The 19,768-nt window shown below is 49.2% G+C and overlaps 1 protein-coding gene across 2 annotated transcripts in view; it reads left to right on the forward strand.

Annotated features, from left to right (window-relative positions):
* MCF2L (MCF.2 cell line derived transforming sequence like) overlaps positions 1-19,768 on the forward strand; it is an 892,749-nt gene that overhangs the window by 94,500 nt on the left and 778,481 nt on the right. The window contains exon 1 of one of the 2 annotated variants that reach the window (XM_069637165.1): positions 8,924-9,041. The exons of the other annotated variant lie outside the window; for it this stretch is intronic. Within the exon in view, the coding sequence (XP_069493266.1) occupies positions 8,990-9,041 (52 nt within the window). The 5' untranslated portion in view covers positions 8,924-8,989. Of the gene's footprint in view, positions 1-8,923; positions 9,042-19,768 lie in introns of those variants that run through there. 2 annotated transcript variants of the gene reach the window in all.

The raw sequence follows: 19,768 nt of genomic DNA on the forward strand, positions 1-19,768 counted from the left end.
AGGCCTGACAAAAGTCGGCTACTGAAAAAACAGAAATCCCCTCACATTCACTGCCCACGGTCATGCATACCCCCCTCAGCCCGCTATGAACAAACCCATTACCCCGATCCGTCTTTCCCCCGCTCTGGGCCCGACACCCCTAGACCGCCCCTGACCCCTGCACTCCTTTGGTACATACCCCGAAGTCGGTTCTCCAGGCTGTGCACACTGAACTATTAGATGCAAACACTGAGTCCTAGGATCCCGAAACGAGGAAAGCAGCCAAGGAGGGCGAAGAGGGCAGACGGTCTCCGGGGATGTCATCAGTAGCAGTAAAAGTATGATTAGGAAGACTGTCGAGATGGCATGGGCCCAGGTGTTACGCCTTTGAGTCCACGAAGATTATAGTGCCTCCGTCCCCAAGCACCAATCAGAGATGAGTAATATCACTCGCTGATCAGTTATTGGCGCCGCAGGGGGTGGTAGCAACAGGATGCACCGGTTCCCGGATGGCTGAAAGAAAAGGCAGGGGTTAGATACAAATACAGTAGTAGTATCACTATAAAAGGAAATGTACTGTAAATGATTCCTACCCCAGAGATGACCGGTGCTGACGTGGAACCTAATAGTTCCAACCTCGGGGAAGAGGGCAGCGGAGAAAGTAGGTAATCAGCAGGAATGCCAAGCAGAATACAAAAGTCACAATACTTGATAGACAAAGCACAAGGTTTCAATCCTAGGTCAACAAATCCAAAGGGTAATCCAGGTAGAAGTCCAACAGAGTTCCAAAGGTCAAAAACCAGTTCCAGAAAGTTACAAGCAAAGGGTTAATCCAATTGCCGTCCAGGTACACCAAGCAAAGTCCAAAAATCTGAAGTCAAAACGAAGTTCCAAGAAACACCACTAGCCGCCAAGAAAAACATCTGAGAAGCGCTGGATGGGTGGATTGACGCCGTTTTATTCGTATTTCCGGGTCACGTGACTGCCCACCTGGTCTCGTGACCACCTTTTCGCTTTCTTCAGGGTCACATGACCGCTAATCGGTTCACGTGACCCATGGTTGCTGTGTGCCAGCATCCTGGGGTGCCCGTGGAACCTGAAGGTGCCCCCTGGCTCCAGCAGGCGCCATGGCAGGCCCCAGGACCCGCGAGGACGAAAGCACCAGGAGCGCCAACATGGGTGGGGCCTCGTTGCGGGCCGAGTGGAGAGGAGCCGCGAGCACCCAGACCCGGACCACATTACAGGTAAGGAGGCAAGGGCTCGGGAGGAGGTGGGGGCTGGGGCTTTTTGGGAGTGCGTGACACCAGGCAGCAGGAGCACGGCGCTGCAGACTTCAAGAAGATTCGGCGACCGATGCCCAAGTCCCTCTCCGTCCTCCATTATGTGGGATTTTCACATTGCCACACCCCCCAACCTGGGCCATACCCGCGAAGACCAGCATCAACCACCCAAAATCAGTATGTGCTGGCACCTACTGGGCACTACCAGCCACTCCTGCCAGCCCGGCACCCCACAATAGGTGGGTCTTTGCCGGCCAGGGTCACTGAGTGCGCGGGTGCGCCTGGGCCCAGGCACCCGCCGGGAACAGCCATTTGTGCTAAATGTCCCCATACTTACAATGGCTAATCCCCCGCACTAACGTGGGAGGGGGTTTAGATTCTATTAAAGACAGGAGGCGAGTATTATGCAAAACAATCTTTACTCCTGAACCACAGCAGCAAAGAAAAAAACTCTTGCAACAAAAAAGTTCAAACCATAAAGTCAGTCCAATACAGCATAAGGGGGAACACCCAGTCCAACATGGAGGGCAGGTCATGCCCTGTGGATGACCAACGAGCTAAGACCCACCCCCATAAAGGTCCATTGCTCAAACACCAACTCCTCTTTCTGCAGCTGTCTTGCCTCAGACGTCCACTGCAACGATCCAACTGCGTAGTGTGGAGAAAAAGATCCCATGAATCTTGAGGGATAGCAACTTTCCTGCAACTTGAAACAATGACGAAACTTCTTTAAAATAGGACCTCACACTCGAAAGCTGAAAGAATAAGAAACAGAAAAGGGTGAGTGGGTGGGATAATACTTGCTTCCTGTCTTTAATAGAATCTAAACCCCCTCTCACGTTAGTGCGGGGGATTAGCCATTCTATGGCACAGCAGGAGGCTTCATATTATGCAAATTCAAAGCCCTTGCATTACATCAACAGCAACATGAGCAACACGCTTATGATAAAACGTTTTGAAAGTTGACTCTCTTGACCAATCAGCTGCTTTCAGAATTTGTTCCACACTACTCCCAAGCAAAGCGGCTTTAGAAGCCATAACACCCCTAACCGAATGGCGACCAAAGGAGGACGTGCCAACACCCGCCTCCCGCATGACCCACTTAATCCATCTGGCCAAAGTGGAAGGGGATACCGGCTTATGGGGCTTCCTGTAGGAAATCAGCAGCTGAGAGGTATTCAGAGGCCTAAGATCCTCCGTCTTCAACTCAAAACATTTCAAACATGTAATAACACATAGCTTACAATCTTCTGGAAAGGCTGGATAAGATATTGAGGAAATCAAACATTTAGTTCTTCGTGAAATAAAGGTGACCTCTTGAGGTGTGAATACCTTATTGTCCACATCCAACGCTCTGATATCAGACACCCTCTTAATAGACATCAGACATAACAACATTGCCAGTTTGGAAAATAGCTGCTGCAAAGACAGGTTTTCATTATGAGGCCTGGCTATTAACATCCGAGAGAACTCAATACCTCGCTTTCGGTGGGACTTTAATGCAAATGGATTTTAGGGCTCTACATACCAGAAAATGTCTACCCACAGGCTCCCCCTTAACCAAAAGATGTCCTGCAGAAATAGCAGATCTGAACCCATTTATAATTCTGTAAGCTTTACCTTATTTGAATAACTCCACCAGAAAATGTACTATCTCTACCAGAGGGGCAGAAACGGGATCGAGGTGTCTAGCCACACACCAGCCAAGCCAGCGGTTCCATGCTGAAGAGTATCCCAACATAGTAGAGGCCGCCCAGGAGTCCCTGATGACCGACACAGAGTCTTGTGAAAGTCTTTGGAAGCACCAGGAAGAGCTGAAATCTTCTAAGCCATAAGGGAGAGGTGCCCCTGAAGGACCAGCTTGTGAAGGAGACACGCCGGATCTGACAGCAGCTGGGGATAGAGGAAGGAGACGAGGGAAGTCCACTGCCAACTCCAAGAGGGCTGGGAACCACATCTGGGAAGGCCAAAAGGGGGCTATCACCACAAGAGTTGCCGCCTGCCTGCGTACCTGATCTAGCACCCTGGCTATCATGGCAAAGAGAGGGAAGGCATATGCCAGAGGGCCCGACCAAGGAACGCGTCGGTAGCTAGAGCACAGGGATCCGGCCTCCAGCTGTAAAACCTGGGAACTTGGCAGTTTAGCCTTGAGGCAAACAGATCCACTGCTATTGGACACCAGAGAGACGATATCTTGGCGAAGAGCTCCCAGTCCAACACCCAGTCGCTTCTGTCCTGCAGATGCCTGGAATTCCAATCTGCAACCGTTGCTGACCCCCGGAAGATACTCTGCTTTCAACACAATATCCCGATCAAGGCAAAAATGCCAAAATTCCCTTGCTAGACCCGCTAGGGCCTCTGACCTGGTGCCCCCAGGTGATTGATGTATCGCACTGCCTAGACATTGTCCATGCGGAGGAGGACACAGCAATTCCCCCGATCCTTGAGAAGGTTCTTGACCGCAAAAGATCCTGCCAACAACTCCAGACAGTTGATATGCAATTCTTTCTCTGAATCGGACCACTTCCCCCTGTGGTGACCTGCCCTAACCTGGCTCCCCAGCCCGCTCTGCTGCCATCGGATTCCAGAATGACATCCAGAGAGGGACCAAAAATTGCTCTGCCATTCCAGGCATCCATGTGCCAGAGCCACCAAAAGGAGTTCTAACCTGGCCTCGGTGTCATGAATCACAGAGTGCGCCCCTTTTGGGCTTCTTGGTCCCTGTCACAGCGGGCTTGCACTCATTAATACTCCCAACATTGCCGTCCAGCGTAATCCTTTCTCGCTCCATGCGCTGGACGTAGCCTTTTCTACTAATAGACCACGCCTTCCGCGGCTCCGCGCGTCTCAATGCTATTGCGAAGTAGCGACCAGATGTGTGCTCCGTAGCTCGCGGTTCTTCTCCTTTTTCCAATCCCGCTATCCCTTCCTTGTCCTCCCCCTTCTACTTATCTCCTGGATTCGTGGCTAGCGTGCTTCCACTGCCTCCTGGATTCCTGGATTTGGCGTCCCGGAAACTGAACGCATTCTGGATTCGGAAGAGACTCAGGCAGCCTTCTTCAAGACCCGGTCCATCCGCAAGAAGGCATCGACCAAGGACACCAGTAAAGAACGGACTCAGGTGAGAAGGGGGGGAAACTCCTTGACACTCGGGGGAAAACACCACTAACCGTGAGTAAGACAGACTCCTGCGCAGATGCTTGGCTTTGAGACGTTGCAACGCACTGTAATGTAGGGGGGCTGGAAAAATAGCCTGGATGGAAGCTGACAACATCCCCACTACCCTGGCCAACTGCCTGAGGGAGACCCTCCCCTTCCGAAGAAGCAGACGAATTTCCTTCCTTATTTTGGAGAGCCTGCCTTCCGGGAGAAGAAGGATGCAGAGCTGTGAATCTATATTGAAGCCCAGAAACTGGATACATTGCGTAGGCCTCAATATGGACTTATTGACATTTATGACAAAACCTAACCTCTGGAGGAGGGACACTAAACTCCAGATGAGAGCGAAGAATCTGAGAGTTCTGGGCTAAAATGAGCATATAGTCCAGGTATATTATGATCTGAATGCCCTTGGATCTGAGGCGAGCCATCACTGATTTCATTAATTTAGTGAAACACCAAGGGGCTGATGACAGGCCAAATGGAAGGGAAGCAAACTGCCAAACCCGATACCCCCCACTGGAACTGAAGAAACTCTTGGTGGGGAGGGAAAACGGGGACCATTAGGTACGCGTCCTGGAGGTCCAATTTGACCATCCAGTCCGCCGGAAGAAGGGTATCCCTGTGGCGATGGATCCCCTCCATTTTGAAGTGGTGGTATACTACAAAAGAGTTGAGGGCCTTCAGGTTTATAACTGGACGAAAGCCCTCCTCGGGCTTCGGAACCAGAAAAATAGTGCTCAGAAATTGAGAGGCTGTGTAGGAGGCTGGGACTACCGCTCCCTTGGAAATGAGGTCCCTGACCTCCACATCTATCAGATTCCGTTTGACCTTGTTGAACACCAAGGGGAAAGGAGAACTGGCAAGGGGGGGGGGGGAAATCAAACTCTATTTGAAACCCCTTTACTGTCTGCAACACCCTAGGGTCCGAGTGAGGGCCTCCCACTGAGGAAGAAACCCAGCTAGCCTGCCCCCCAAATTTCTGTGGGAAGAAATGTTTAACACATGAGACATTACCTGATGCTCCTCTTGGTCTACCAGCACCTCTGCCGGCACATCCTCTGCAATTTGAATTTCTCTGAGGGTAGAACAGGGCAGTCGCTCCCCGAGCAGAGTAGGAATTGTGCACGCCTCTTGACGCGTATTGGCGGGGAAGGGATGTGCCCTGGGAAAAACGGCCAGAAGAGCAGGCTCTGCCTCTTCCAGCCCTGTCGAAAACCTGGAAGCAAACACCTTCTTGATATAAGCTTGGGCTGTGTCCAAAGCAGTGAACGTATGCACCTAAGCTGTGAGATCCTTCAAAAACCTATCTCCAAACAAATTGCCCTCGGCTGAAGGACCCCCTTCTCTCTGACATTTCGGCCAGCTTAGGATGCAACCTCATGAGCAGAGATTTACATCTCTCCTTAGAGATGGAAGCATTTGCGTTGCCAAGCAGGCAAACCGTTCATTGAATTTACCCTCTCAGGATGTGAACGTCCACAGGAGTGTTGGAGGTCGCTACCTCCTCAGCCAACTCAAAAATGTGCGTTACCGGCCCCAGCACGTCCAATACCTTGTCTTGGCAATTGCGCCAAGCCTTATCCACCCCTTTCTTGGGGTCTTTGCCCTTTTGGGATAGAAAAGGGGCCATGGACAGGTCAATTTCAGGCGTGAGAGCCACCTTGTCGGGAACCACCAGCCTAGGGCACTCCGAGCGGAATTTATTTCTGTCCTCTTTAGGCAAGGGACGCCTGACCCAATAGTTAAAAAAAGAGGAAACCTCCTCTGAAGGATGCCACTCGGCAGACCTGGGGTGCTGGATGAGGGCAGGATTGAAAAACGGGACCCCATTAACGTCCAGAACAGGCGCTTTCTCTGGAGGGACAGGGACTACCTTCCTCTTGCGCCTCTTTGGAGCCGAATCAGAGTCCTCAGAGCTATCGGATGGAGGAAGAAATTGGAATTGTAGGAGCAGAAGCAGGAAGTTGCCAAAGGGTAGCAGAGAGGGGCTGCTGGGATTCTTCCAACCTGCACTTCTGATCCCTCGCGGGGAAGAAACCTGGGACGGGACAGAGGATGGACTGAGTTGTCCTTCAATATGCTTGGTCTTACTAGTATATTTCCTAGGGGCTTGAGCATTAGTGGAGGGGCCCACCTCCAGAAAAGGGTGAAAATCGGCAATTCTATTAATAAGTCTGTCAAAAGTGGAGGCCACGGTACAATTAAGGTCTGATAAGGCTGTATCCAATGACACCTGTATTGCCTGAGCCGCCGACGGCTGGCTTTGATGGGACTGGTCTCCCACCCCCTCCCCCAACCTTTCACTTTTTTTAGAAGGGCGCACCTGAGTGCTGGCATCTGCAGAAGAGGGGGGCCCTAAACGCTTATGCTCCATGACAGCACAAACCCCAATAATATCAGTGAAAAATGATAACTCAACCAAGAAAAATGCAATAAAAAAAATAAACCAACAAATAAGAATGTATGCGTGTATTTTGTTAAACAATAACCAACAAAGGCAACCACAGGCACTTCTTTTTGCCTTACTGAAGGGGATAAAAACAGCCGAGCAGGCTTATTTTCCAGCTGCCCACCCTAGCAAAGTGAAGAAAGTAGCAGCAGGCAAGGATGGCAACCTCGCCGTAACACTCAGGCTGTGCCTGAAGCCTAGCAGGCTATTGTATGTGAGCAGCGTATAATTTTAAAATAAAGAAAAGGCTGAGGGAACAGCTGTGACATGCGGCAAGCCTGAAGCGAAGCTTCCTCACGGGCCGCGCGCGTCACAGAATGAAACAGGAAGCACGCCGAACGCATGACGGGCCCGAACTGGGCTCGCGTGCAGTAAACAGATGGATTCCTGACTGAAAAAATGCTTGCGCGACGCCGGCCCGAAGCTAGGCTTCGACGACGTGCGCGCAGCATAGCAGCCCGTCAATAGGCAGAGGCGGCCCAAAGAAAGAACAAAGGGAAATGCACCGCCCCAAGCAATAAACGTAACCCATCACAATGTAACGAAATAGCAATATAAGGAAACCAACGATCCAAAGTGAACGCCGAGCCAAGCGACCAAGTCACTGGATAAACAGCACACTGTAATACTACACTTGCAACAAACTAACACTGACTAGCATTTCTAAGGAAACAACTGGAAGGTGTGACTTAGCTGTGGCGTCAGAAACAAAGAAAGAGGAGTTGGTGTTTGAGTAATGAACCTTTATGGGGGTGGGTCTCAGCTCATTGGTCATCCACAGGGCATGACCTGCTCTCCATGTTGGACTGGGCTGTTCCCCTTATACTGTACTGGAACTGTGTTCGGACTTTATGGTTTGAACTTTTTTGTTACAAACGTTGTTTTCTTTGCTGCTGTGGTTCAGGAGTAAAGATTGTTTTGCAAAATATGAAGCCTCCTGTCATGCCATAGAATCTGTTCACTGGTACCCCCTGGGAAAATCCAAACTTAACTCCCCTGGTTCGTGCAGGCAGTCTTGAAGCCACCACTAGCAAGTCATGTAATAGCATACATAGTCCTGCATGGGCATCAGTAATAACTGAGAAAATGTGCAGTCTGGAACATGTGATCCTGTGTGGGGTCTGTGCCAAGTGTGGCAGAATGTGCCCAGGAACATTTCTTCCGGGTGATGCAATGTGAATTTAGTTCTGCGTTTGGCATCTGCACTCAGAGGGAGAGGGTATCCAGTAGTAGTGTTAAGGTCTGTGCATTGAGGAAGGCAGACTGTTTTTTGGGAAAAGGGTCTTGTGGAAACACTTGAGTGAAGCATGGCGCACCCTCCCATTTGTAGCCCTGTGGATTTATCTGCAGAACGAGGAAGAGTAAATCATGGAAAATTGGGACCGGTGTGGTCTTTGTACTGAGTGAACACATGGTGTATATTGTGACACATGGAGGGAGTATCTGGGAATGTACTTACAATGCGAATCTTAAACTGGCAACGCAGCGCTCTGCGGGCGTATTAGGCTGCATTATGGTATATTAGATTTGACTCTAGTTTATGTCCGGTGCATATCGGCATAAGCAGCTGCACTGCATACCGTCATACGCGTCTGATCTTCGGCGCATGAGACTGGACCCGAGTATATGCTGTTATAATATGTCTACACCTATAGCGTACGATGCCGTCCATGGGCATATTTCATAATGGTTTTATATTAGTCGGGCATGCATGAAAGTGCTGCGAGCTCTTACGAGTGTCCGGTGTGCAAAGACAGACGTGCAGCTCTGGTTGCTGCACGCGAGTTGTACGCCCCGTCTTCATGCATGGATGCTGTATGACAGCCTCTCATTACTACCACCGCCATTCATCTCGCGGCAGAGCGGAGTAAACACGGCGGCTGGGGGAGCAGGCGAAGAGCTTCCGGGCGACCTTGCCGGGAGGACGCCGGCGTCTGCTGCGCCCGGCACCCCTGCAGCTTCCACCTGGGCCGTGCACGGGGAGGAGGGGTGCCGCCGCTGCCGGAACAGTCATTGACATGCGGGGCTGCGGACCACCACTGCTGCAGCGGAAGGAACATGCACGCGCTGCACCTGTGCCTCGGCGGGGGAGGTGATCCGGGCGAGACCTGCTGACAACATGGCCCTGGTCGCCCTGGTGCGGCGGCTGCACGCGGTGTCCCGACGCACTGGTAGGAGGAGGAGGAGGAGCCGGCGGGTGTTGCTAATTCCCTGTAATGTTCTGACCCGCGCGCGCCTGCCCAGCCGTTTAAACATCAATTTAGGCGCAGGTGGCGCACACTGGTTTCCTGTCAGCGGCCGCGCTTAACGACGGGACCTAAATTCATTTCCTGGGTGTATCATTTCGAGGTGTAGTGCCCTGACGGGGCTTGCTTTGGTTGCGGTCTGCGTTTTGTTGCTGCAAACCACGGAGTGATAGATTTGATTCGCAGCATCTTCAGTTTAGAAAAAAAATATTAATTTTGAATGACAGATGGCAAAGAAGGGTGCGCTAGGAATACAGTGCCGTAATTTAGATCGGTGCGATTGAATTCCATTTAACAGCAACCCTAGTAACACAATTTACAGAAAACCTGGGAGGAGAGGGGGTTAGAGGGGGAGGGGGGTTATTTTTGCATATCTTGGCTGGAAGATCATTTTAAGCGGGGTTTTTTTCGACCCCTATTGCTACGCTCGTACATAGAACTGAAAATAAAAGGTGGGCGTTATATTTTGAACGCGAGAAATTCGTCCAGTTAAGATGGAGCATTTTCAGTGAAACATGGTGTGAGTTTTAAACTGTCTTGTGACGCCGAGGGGCAAACACTTTCTTACTGCGTATTGCTAAAAGCATGGACTTGTGGACACCTCAAGGCATTATTGATAATGTAATATTGGTGTAGGATGTGCTTCTGATTATCTGCATGTCTGCCTGTCACGTGCCTGCCTCTTTTGCTGCTCTCTCTGTCTGTATGCTATCTAGTCTCTAATGGTCTCGCTGTTTCTCGGCGTATTTGTCTACCCATGCACCTGTCTACGTACATACTTTGCCTGCCCCTCTCTCAATCTTTGATTTTAAAGAGTCCCGTTACATTGATAATAAACAATATTATTTTTTTAAAATTTGTTTTAGTTGAAATTAATCAACCTTTCAAATATAAATACAATTACATACACATGTAAAAATTGGTAAACAATTATACTTGAAAATGAAACAATATTACGGCGCTTAGAAGCGAGAGGACTCCTGTTTAAGCACTTTGGAAAACCACCATGTCTACCTACCTGCATCTCTCTGTTGCTATCTTCTTATGCAGCCTTGTTTTACTGTGTTTGTTATGGTTTTGTGCTATTGCCTATTTGCTTTGCTCTGCCATTGTCGCAATTATTATTATTATGGTATTTCTTGAGCGTAGACCTATCTTTGAGAAGCAACGGAGCGCTTTACAGACGAGTACACCAATACAGATACATAACACCGTGCTTTACAGAGGTCTACAACATTACAGATGTATAATGGAGGGCTTCTTTTCAGTGGTACGAACAGATATGCAGCAGGGGGTAGGATACAGAGGGGGACACAGGAGGAGTAGTGGGGGCGGCTTCTAGCGAGCCGCGCCGTGGTGGCTTAGGCGTTGAGGAGGAGAGACTCCTTGAGGAGGTGGGTCTTGAGTTCTTTTCTGAATTGTAGGAGTGTGGGGGCGAGTCTGATCCCGACGGGGAGCACGTTCCATAGTCTTGGGGCGTAGGCATAGAAGGCTTGTTTTCTGGTCCTTTCCTTTTTGCAGCGGCGGATTTCAAGTCTGCACCTATCCTGGCTTCTGGTGGTGTGCTGTCCGCCAGGGATGCCGAGTTTCTCTGCAAGGTTGCTGGGTGACTTCAGGGCGACACAATGTCTAAGCAATCTTATTTTTTGTAGGTAGAGCAGGCTAAGCATAACTTTCACCCCTTAGGAGACCAGACTTGGATCACTGCACCCTACACAAAGGGAGCAGGCAGTAGCAATCCGCGTACACGCCGCCGGCTGTTTACCTTCCACCCCTAGCAAAACAACCCATTGGCCGAGTGAACAGTGATGGGGACTCACCAATACAAAGCATGAACTTCCACCTTCACACAGTCGACAAGTGGACCAGCGCATTTGCGCAGCCACCAACGGATATGCAGCATGCAACAAAACACAAATCTAGTAGTGAATTTAAAAAGCCACCAGTCTAACAAAAATATCTCAAAGCCCAGAAAATATTCCTGAAAATGTTGACTGAATAGGAAATCTAACCTCTCGCCAGCTTAGGGCACGCCCATTGTGGCACTCATTAACTCACACAGTGCCAGTTCCTGTCTAAACAGGGGTCTGATAACTTCCCTTGTTCCTACTTGTGGTCACACCTGCAGACTCAGTCCTAACACAGCCCCCCCCCTGCTTATTGTGTAGAGCGCAGGGCTGCCAATGAATCTTATTTAGTCCCGCGGGGTGCACTGTCAGCTTTCAACTCAGGCCGGTAAACTCCCCCCCCCCCCCACTAAGGAGGGTGTTAAGTAAAGGAAGGCGTGGCATATGGCATACTCAGATGCTTCTCAGAAGAGCGCACAGCACAGGCTTTAGAGTGCCTCAGTCTTCATAACACCAGTGGAACCCAAAAAGGAGGTCTGTGAGACTGCAGGTACATAGCAGGGCACTCAGCTGGGAACTTAACCCACCCTGAGTGTTCATAAGGCCACCCAGCTATCCCGCCTATAGTGCAGTCAGGGCAGTTTCTAGGCAACATGGTGACCGGGGCAAACAGATACAGTGCGCCCCCCCCGTCGTGTTCGCAGCTTCCTCAAATGCTGAAAACTTGCCCCTGCATGCAATCTCTCCATACCCAACATCATGTGCCCCTCTTGCCTCAAAAATATTATAGCAGAAGGTACAGCTTCCGCGCAGCTATGGGCCCAATGACCTGGGGTTGGCAAAAACAATTGTGCATGCTGGCTCCCCACCCAGTTAAAGGCTGTGCCCCATCCAGATCCACCTCTAACCACCAAACACTGTGTCAAAAACACCATAGGGGAGGAAAGTGTTGACACTCTCCCCCGAACCACAGAAGCCGAATGAAGTCGACCCTCCACCCGTGGTTGGCACACATACCTGATATTCAAAATACAGGATACCACGTGGCAGCCAATGGGGGGAAGAGGGTTAGGGAGAGGTTGTGGACGGGGAGGGGAGGTTAAGGGAAACCGGATAGAGGGTTAGGGAACACCTAAAGTGGATAGGATAGGGGAAGTAACAGGAAAAAACCCTACACTGTCTACTATGTAGATAGTATACCATGAAACATAACACACACATAGGTCACCACATATGCCCCTTAATACAGGCCAATAAGTATCTTAGCTAGCGTATTTGTGCTCTCTAACAGCCCCTTGATACAGGCACATGTAGTAGTTATCAGGACATAGAATACATATATGCAAGCGCAAATGAAGCAAACTCATGGGAGCTTATTCCCAAGATGAAGAACATAATACATGGCCCTTTGGTCAAGCATAAGCAACATTAACACACATAGAACATGTAGGACCAAAAGGTATGAGTTCAACACCAACAGAGAATGGATTCCAACAAACATATACACTGAGGGAGCAGCCCCTAATACTAAGCTATAGGCTGTACTGCATGCCCGCTTAGTGCCTCCATAGTAGAAACATTCAGTAATCCCTTAGGCATTATTCAGACTAAATCATAGAGTTCTGCCCATATGACATGCTCCTGAAAGTCTTTCTTTATCTTCCAAAAGATAATTTTGCAAACATTGCCCCACGTTCACTCACGAAAGCAAACAAACTCATTGAGCACTTATCTGTGCGTCTGGGAGACTCGCAAGCAGTCCCAGACGAAGAATGATGACGCCGTGATGGAAGCGAGGCCCCGTTCACAGGATCAGCGCCGGTCTGGAAGCAGAGCTTGAACAAGGCGGCGCGGGTCTTCCTTGCACTTCACGTGCACCGACGCTCGTTCTCTCATGGACCGCGTTAGTTCTCAGTGTACTGCTGCTTCCACATACCATGAATCCTCTAGGAAGCATCTGGCGTGCGTGAGACCGCACGAACCTCCGGCATGGCTTCGCCTCGGGAAAACAAGCCACACCTGCCGTGCGCCGTTGGCCCGTGATAAGCTGTTACTAATTAAAGACAGCTGGCCAACCGCACGCACGGCAAGGACAACGAAATGCCAAAATGTAGTTTTTTCCAAGCCATGTACCATTCTTAAGCTCTTAAGCTCTTTTCAGATTCAAGCACACATCAGCCTGTGGTGCACATCGCACAAATGATCAACATTCTGTATAAAAATAGTGCAGACCTTAAAACTGTGTATGAACAAGTTAGGTTTTTTGGGTGTATGATGGTGTATTGTGGGCTGGAAAATGGCCTGCCATTTTTCAGGTGTTAGCCAGCCACATGGCACTTGCAATATGTTTTCAGGAACTGTTGAGAACCGTCTTAAATACCAATACCAGTAATTGTCAGATAGGGCTGAATTCTGACACTTACCTTGGCCACCACCACCAAGGAGGTAACATACATCTTGTCCAGGCAGAGAACCAGCTTGTTATGGAGTATAAGGCTCCCAGGATCCAGGGAGAGATGAGAGCAGGCCTTCCTTCACCTTGTTCCCCTTTTCTGTTTGTGCAGCACATCCCTTTCCTGATCCCCTTCTGCTGCCACTGCTACTTTCGGCCAGCATTCTCTCCCTCTTGCATCATTTCTTTTTTAAATTCCATTTTGTATTCCTTTTATTTTTTGTTCAATCCCCTGCTTTATTTTGCTCTTTTACCCCCTTTCCTTTACTGTTGTTTTCTCGTTTGACACTTGATTTGCTTTCTTCCTTGTTAATTGCCTTTTGTTTTTCATGCAATGTTCACTTTCTTCCTTCACGCCCTCTGTTCCTTCACTCTGGCCTTCTTGTACTTTTTCTTTCTGCGTTTTCTCCGTTCATTCCTGTGTTCATGTTCTTTTCCCTTTCCTTCCACGCACTAACTCCATCTTTGATCATTCTACCCTCTCATTTTCTCACTACCCCATCCAGCACCTCAAGTCCCCTCCTCATCCACCCTACCTTTCGCTTTAGTTTTACTTGGATCCTGCTTTTATTGTCAGGCGTTTCAGCACCCACTGAGCCCTGGCAATCATCTCCTCGTGGGGCGGGGAGGGCTAATGGTCCCAACTTGTCTAAGGCTGGGAGCCCCATGTGAAAGTTAGGGCCATTTAAGGTGAGGGGGCATGCTTGTGTGAGGGGGCGCGCTGGAGGGAAATTCAGGCTTCTGTCTTTTGTCTGTGGTCAGTACACAGCTGACACGGATATTAACCTGATAAAACAGTCAGACCCTCGCCTATCTGTCCCTGATGCTGAGAGACCGATACACGCCAGCCACTGCAGCACCCCTCCCCACTCTGACCCCTAGGCCGCCGCCCCCTTTGTCCGCCACTAGAAACAGATCTGAGTGCATGCAGGATGTTCATGGATGTCATGCCTTCTCAGGGGCTCCGTCAAAGCCCAACATTGCACTGATGTTTCCTCTTGTAACTGCAGCTGTCTGAGCTGTGTCTCAAAGGGCCCAGAAGTAGCTGAGAGTCAATCTGATTGCTCCATATAGAGCACAAACAAAAAGCAATACCTCTATCTATCTGTCTGCGTCGGTCTGTTGGTATTATCTATCTATAGCTCCCTAATCCTCTTTCTATCTCTGTCGTCCCTATCTTCATTATCTGTATTATGTATCTTTATTTTGTAAATGCAACATGCATCTCATTTCTCTGTATTATCTATCAATATCTCTCCACCCCCTGCCTATCTATTATCAGTCGCTTCATCTTCTATCTTTATTTTTGTATTTTTATCTGCATATCCCATCTATGATCTATTTGTAATATCGCTTACTACTTCCTACCGGTTTTATCTATCGACCTTATCTATGCAGATTTTTTTATATCCTTATCTATCTAGCCTCTTCCCTTTTCCCTTTCTCCCTCCACACAAGGTTTCTAATGTACCCTGGGAGAGACCAAGGGATACAGCGTATGCATAACTATGCTGACTTCATGGTTCTAGTTCATTTTTGTCAGAGCGACTCTGGGATATGAAGCGCAGCTGGATACGGCATTGCTCCCCTAATACCTTTTCTGTGCCAGTAATATATTTGTGTTTGTATTAATTGAATGTTGGGGTGACATGATTTTGAACGGAAATGACATACACAGGAAGCAATGCAGGCAGCACAGACAGTTCCCGGGCAGGACACCTTTACAAGTGATGGATGACATCCAAGTTTGAGTAACTGGTTGACGAGTTTTAGGATAACGGGACATAAATCTTTGACATAGACTTGGAACAGGTATACATATATACATTATGGACCTAGTGCCATGACATATACTAATGTATATATTTGCAAATGGGACATATTAGCAGGGACTAGGGGGCAGGTGGAGAGGTGTCAGAGGGTGAAAAAGCCCCTTCACTGGTCTAAATGTGGCACTCGAGTCTGGTCTTAAAGCAGTTCGACAGATGGAATAGCTTTGAAATCTGCGGGTTGGTGCATTGTAGTGGAGAGGGGCAAGTACGGAGAAGGGGCAGAAGTGAGAGGAAGCACAGGGGACAGAAAGGTTTAGGTGGAAGGAGGAAAGTAGATTTGAAGAGGGAGAGAACAAGGCGATGGAGTCAGCAAGGTGGGGCAAGAGACTGGATGGATTTGTAGACGAGAAGTAAGAGTTTAAAGAGAGAGCGATTTTGAATTGAGAGCCATCCAGCATTCTGGCAGTATGTAAAGGTGGGGAGGGGTCGAGGTAAGTCGTAGAGGTTGTGTATAGCAAGTGCCAGGATTTTGTCATGGAGAGAGAACGCACAAAGGGGGATACTGATGGTTAGGCACGAGCAACAATCAAGTTTGCTTAGCATAAGTGTTATTGTTTAGCATTTTGTCCTATCAGTGGGTGAGGTGGATCTTTCTGATAATGAGAAGGTTGAATCTCGCAGCTTTGGCAGTAGCCATTTTGAACTGTTTGAGTATAAGACCACTGTCAAAGAGGACCCCATGGCTGCGAGCCTTCGAGAAAGGAGGGAGGATGTCCAGAGGGAAGGAGAGGGGGAGAGTGGGATTAACATTGGAGGAGGGGAGAAATATTATTTCTGTTTTAGAAGAGTGCAATATCAGTGACGGGTTTCTGCATGGCAGCTGGATGATAGATTGGGAGATCTCTGGGGGTAAAGAGGGAAAGGAAAATATCTGGGCGTCACTGTTAGGAAAGATTTCGTTATTGTAGGTAATTTTCCTTCCATGTGGCAACCCCTAAACTTTTTGCTGTTGTTTTTCACCTTGTTCTTGACTTTGCCAGAGAAGTGCAGCCTTCTGCCGCACTCCTCTGGGTTTTCGCTCCTTTCTTACGGGGAAACTGACATGCCCTTAAGACAGTCAGTACCGGGGAACGCTGTTTCCCGTAGTTTCTTTTATCATGTTGCGGCTTTAGTGCAACATGACACAAGAGGGCACTGTAAGCTAAGTTACAGCTCTCTTGGGTCTCTAGCCTTGTACAGGCCCTAGATACTCGTTTAGGATTGTATTTGATCGGTGCAAGTGATTCAGGGACGGGAATGGTGGCAGCGATCGTTTCTTTGTATTTTGAGCTCCTTTTGGCGTTCTAAGCGCGTTTTCTGCGCTTAACCCAAAATGGTGGCCTGGCTCCCAAAATGGCCAGACCACGAGGCTCCTTTGTCCTGTCCGCTGACCGTCTTGCTCCCTTCACCTTCCCCAGGTCGAGCCGACCCGGGGGCTTCCTTATTTGGGCATGTACTTTCCCGTGAAACACGGATGCTTTCGCGGGCTTCTACATGTCTTGTGTGTGCCTCCAGGATGTGGGCTGGGATGTCTGGTCCCAATACACATCCTGGGTGCCAGAGAGTCTAGGCTGGTGTGAATGCCTGGGACCACCGTGGTCCGTGATTGGTCCACGTATGGTGTGAGTGTTGATTAGCGGATCTCCCATTGGGTCCCCTCCGTTTTGGCGCGAAGGGAACCGTGGATAAGAGGGGGCTGGAAACACCACTACCAGGTCGATCTCCTGAGTTCTCACGAACGAAGGAATACAGGAACCAAGAGGCTGGACCGAGGAATCGCTGGTGACTCGCTGAAGGACTCCTCCTCTGCACTGCTGTCGCCTTGTGAAACCCTTTTCACCTTTGATCGGACCAGAAGGCCTGTACTGGTACTTCGACCCTTTGGAATAGCAGGAACAGCTATTCTCGGCATCTTCACCATCTCCTGCCAGTAAGCCTTCGGAAGCGTCTCTGGGCCATCCAGTTGACTAACCAGCTTACACGGGAGTCTTGCTCTGTAACCGCTGCCAGGTTGTGTATTTCGACTCCTTGTCACTCTCACACGCTTCGTACACTTGGCGTTCCCAGGTCGGAAGTGAGTAGTGTACATTTGGCTCAGATACACACGGCCGCTCCGTTGCCCTGCTGTGGTGACAAAATTGTGCAGGTTTCTTCGATTGGGACGTCTTTTTACTCAACACGACGACGAGGCATTCCCTGCTCTTCTGAACCTGCCAGCTGCTGAAACTGACGCGGAGAAGCCTGGGTCTGCTTGGATCGGGGACCGGTGAGTAGTTTAGCTAGGATCTGGTCGCCCTCCTGCAGGAGCCCATTGCTTTTCCCCGCTGTGTAAAACAGCACCCTTTTGCCGTACTCGCGCTCTGCTTCTGCCCACTGTGGAGGCTGCGCTTGAGTCGCAGAACTTGTTCTCCTTCATTTGTGCACTGAACTGAACTGCCTGATTTCCTTAGAAGAGACTCTCCTTTTGCCCGTTGGCACCAGCGTGTGCAGGTACTTTTGAGCACAAGGCTCCACTCTTCGCAGGGCTCGGACTTCCATCTAGTTAGGTGCCTCTGAAGACGAACTGAGTCTAAAGCATTGTATCGCACTGCCTGTTTTCCTTCCCTTGCAGGTGGACTACACATTTCGTGCATATAACGCTTGCGACTGTCGTATTTGTATATATATTGTGTTGATATGGTATGTGTTGGTTTACTATCGTTATATTGTGATTTTCTCGCTACGGTCATTGTTTTAAAGGCCTTGAAATACATGTGTATATATTTTTAATATAACAACTGTTTGGAGTAGTTTGTAAGTGATCTTGCTTTGTGTGCTCATTGCGGGCTTTCAGTCACCCTCACCCCTCTTGAGACCTAGTCTTGACCGCCGCGATCGCTACCATGATTGGTCTGGCTCGTCCAGAGGTTACCCTGTTCCAAGTAATTAGGTTGGCCTTCTGAACTTCTGCGCCACCAGGACAGAGTTCAGAAATCCGTCTTAACAAATTGGTGTACAGCGGTGGGATATGACTGAAGGTATCCAGTGTTGCGCACGAACTAAGGCATTTCAGGTTATTCCAACCAGGACACGTTGTGAATTGTTGTAGTATAACTTTAAAAAGGCCATAGTCCTATCTAACAGTATGGAAACAAATACCTTGTTAACTTTAAATGCTTCCAAATCAGAAACATTGAAGAAGATGTGTGCGGAGAGAGGGGTTTCCTCTCAAGGCACGAAATTGGAAATGATCCAAAGAATCGTGGCGTGGCAAGAAGCGCAGCTTGACGCTATAACTTCTGAGGACAGTGCGGAAGGTGGTGGGGCTGCTCTCACTGGTAGAACCGACGGTTCTGCCGCCGCACTGATCCATCGCGACCACGAGGACAGGGAGGACGAGATGTCTAATGTTTCCTCTGCCAGTGCTGATGGGGAGGCTATGCTTGAATTCAAGAAGCAAGAGCTGCGGTTTAGGCAGCAGGAGCTTGAATTCAGCATAGCCAAACTAAAAATCGAACAGGCAGAAAAACAGAAAGACAGGGATCACCAGTTGGAACTGGCCAAGCTTCAGGTTGCAAATGGGTCCAAGGGTCCTGGACATGGGTCTGGGGCTTCCTCTCATCCACGGTTTCCGAAAGATCTGCTCAGTGTGTATGAGGAAAGGAATGACATTATGGACTGGCTGAATGCGTTTGAGTATGCATGCGAAGTTCAACAAGTTGACAATGCTGATAAAATTGCCTGGTTACTCAGCAGACTGCCCCATTCTGGCTGTAGTGCCATTATGGAAATGTCGAAGGCTGAGCGAGCTAATTTCGCAATGTTAAAGCAAACTCTCATTTTAAAGTTTGGGAAGACTCCGGCCCAATATTTGAAACGTTTCAGAGAGTATAAGAAAAAGGAAGGTGGTACTTGGGTATCTTATGTCACTGAATCCTTGAAAAACTTAACTGGCTGGGTCGAAGGTTATAAGGTTTCTACCTTCGAAGGCATGATAAATCTTGTCATGCTGAAACACATTTTTGCTTCTTCTTCCCCGGAGCTTAAGCAGCATTTGGCCGATTCGAAGGAGATAGATCCTAAGAAGCTGGCCATTGCAGCAGACTTATGGGTGTCACATCGAGTGTCCCATAAGGACAAAACTCATCCTGGTAAGCAGGAGGAAGGGAAAAAGTCCAAAGATATGGAGGGTGGAGAATCTGCTAAATCTTCTTTCCATAAGGGCCACAAAAAGAAAAATAAGGGTAAGACACAAGAGAACTCGCAGGGTAGTGGAGGTCCGCCTCCGAAACAGAACTCTGGTTACAATAAGCCTCCCTATGTAAACAGACCCAATGGATCTTGTTTTGCTTGTGGAGCAACTGACCACGTGAAGGGGGAACCCCGGTGTAAGGTTAGACCTTTGGGGGTCCACTCCGCTAATCTGGCCTTCTCCTCCTACGAGGAAGAAGAGATTACAGGAGCATCCTTCTCCTCAGACTCATTTCCCAGCGGGATAGAGGCTGAGGTAGTTTTAGTTTCCCTGGGTTCCTGGGAGCCTAAAGTCGCAGAGGCTTATGCTAG

Source organism: Ambystoma mexicanum, chromosome 7p, assembly GCF_040938575.1.
Source record: "Ambystoma mexicanum isolate Mex_15411 chromosome 7p, UKY_AmexF1_1, whole genome shotgun sequence".
Classification (NCBI taxonomy): domain Eukaryota; kingdom Metazoa; phylum Chordata; class Amphibia; order Caudata; family Ambystomatidae; genus Ambystoma; species Ambystoma mexicanum.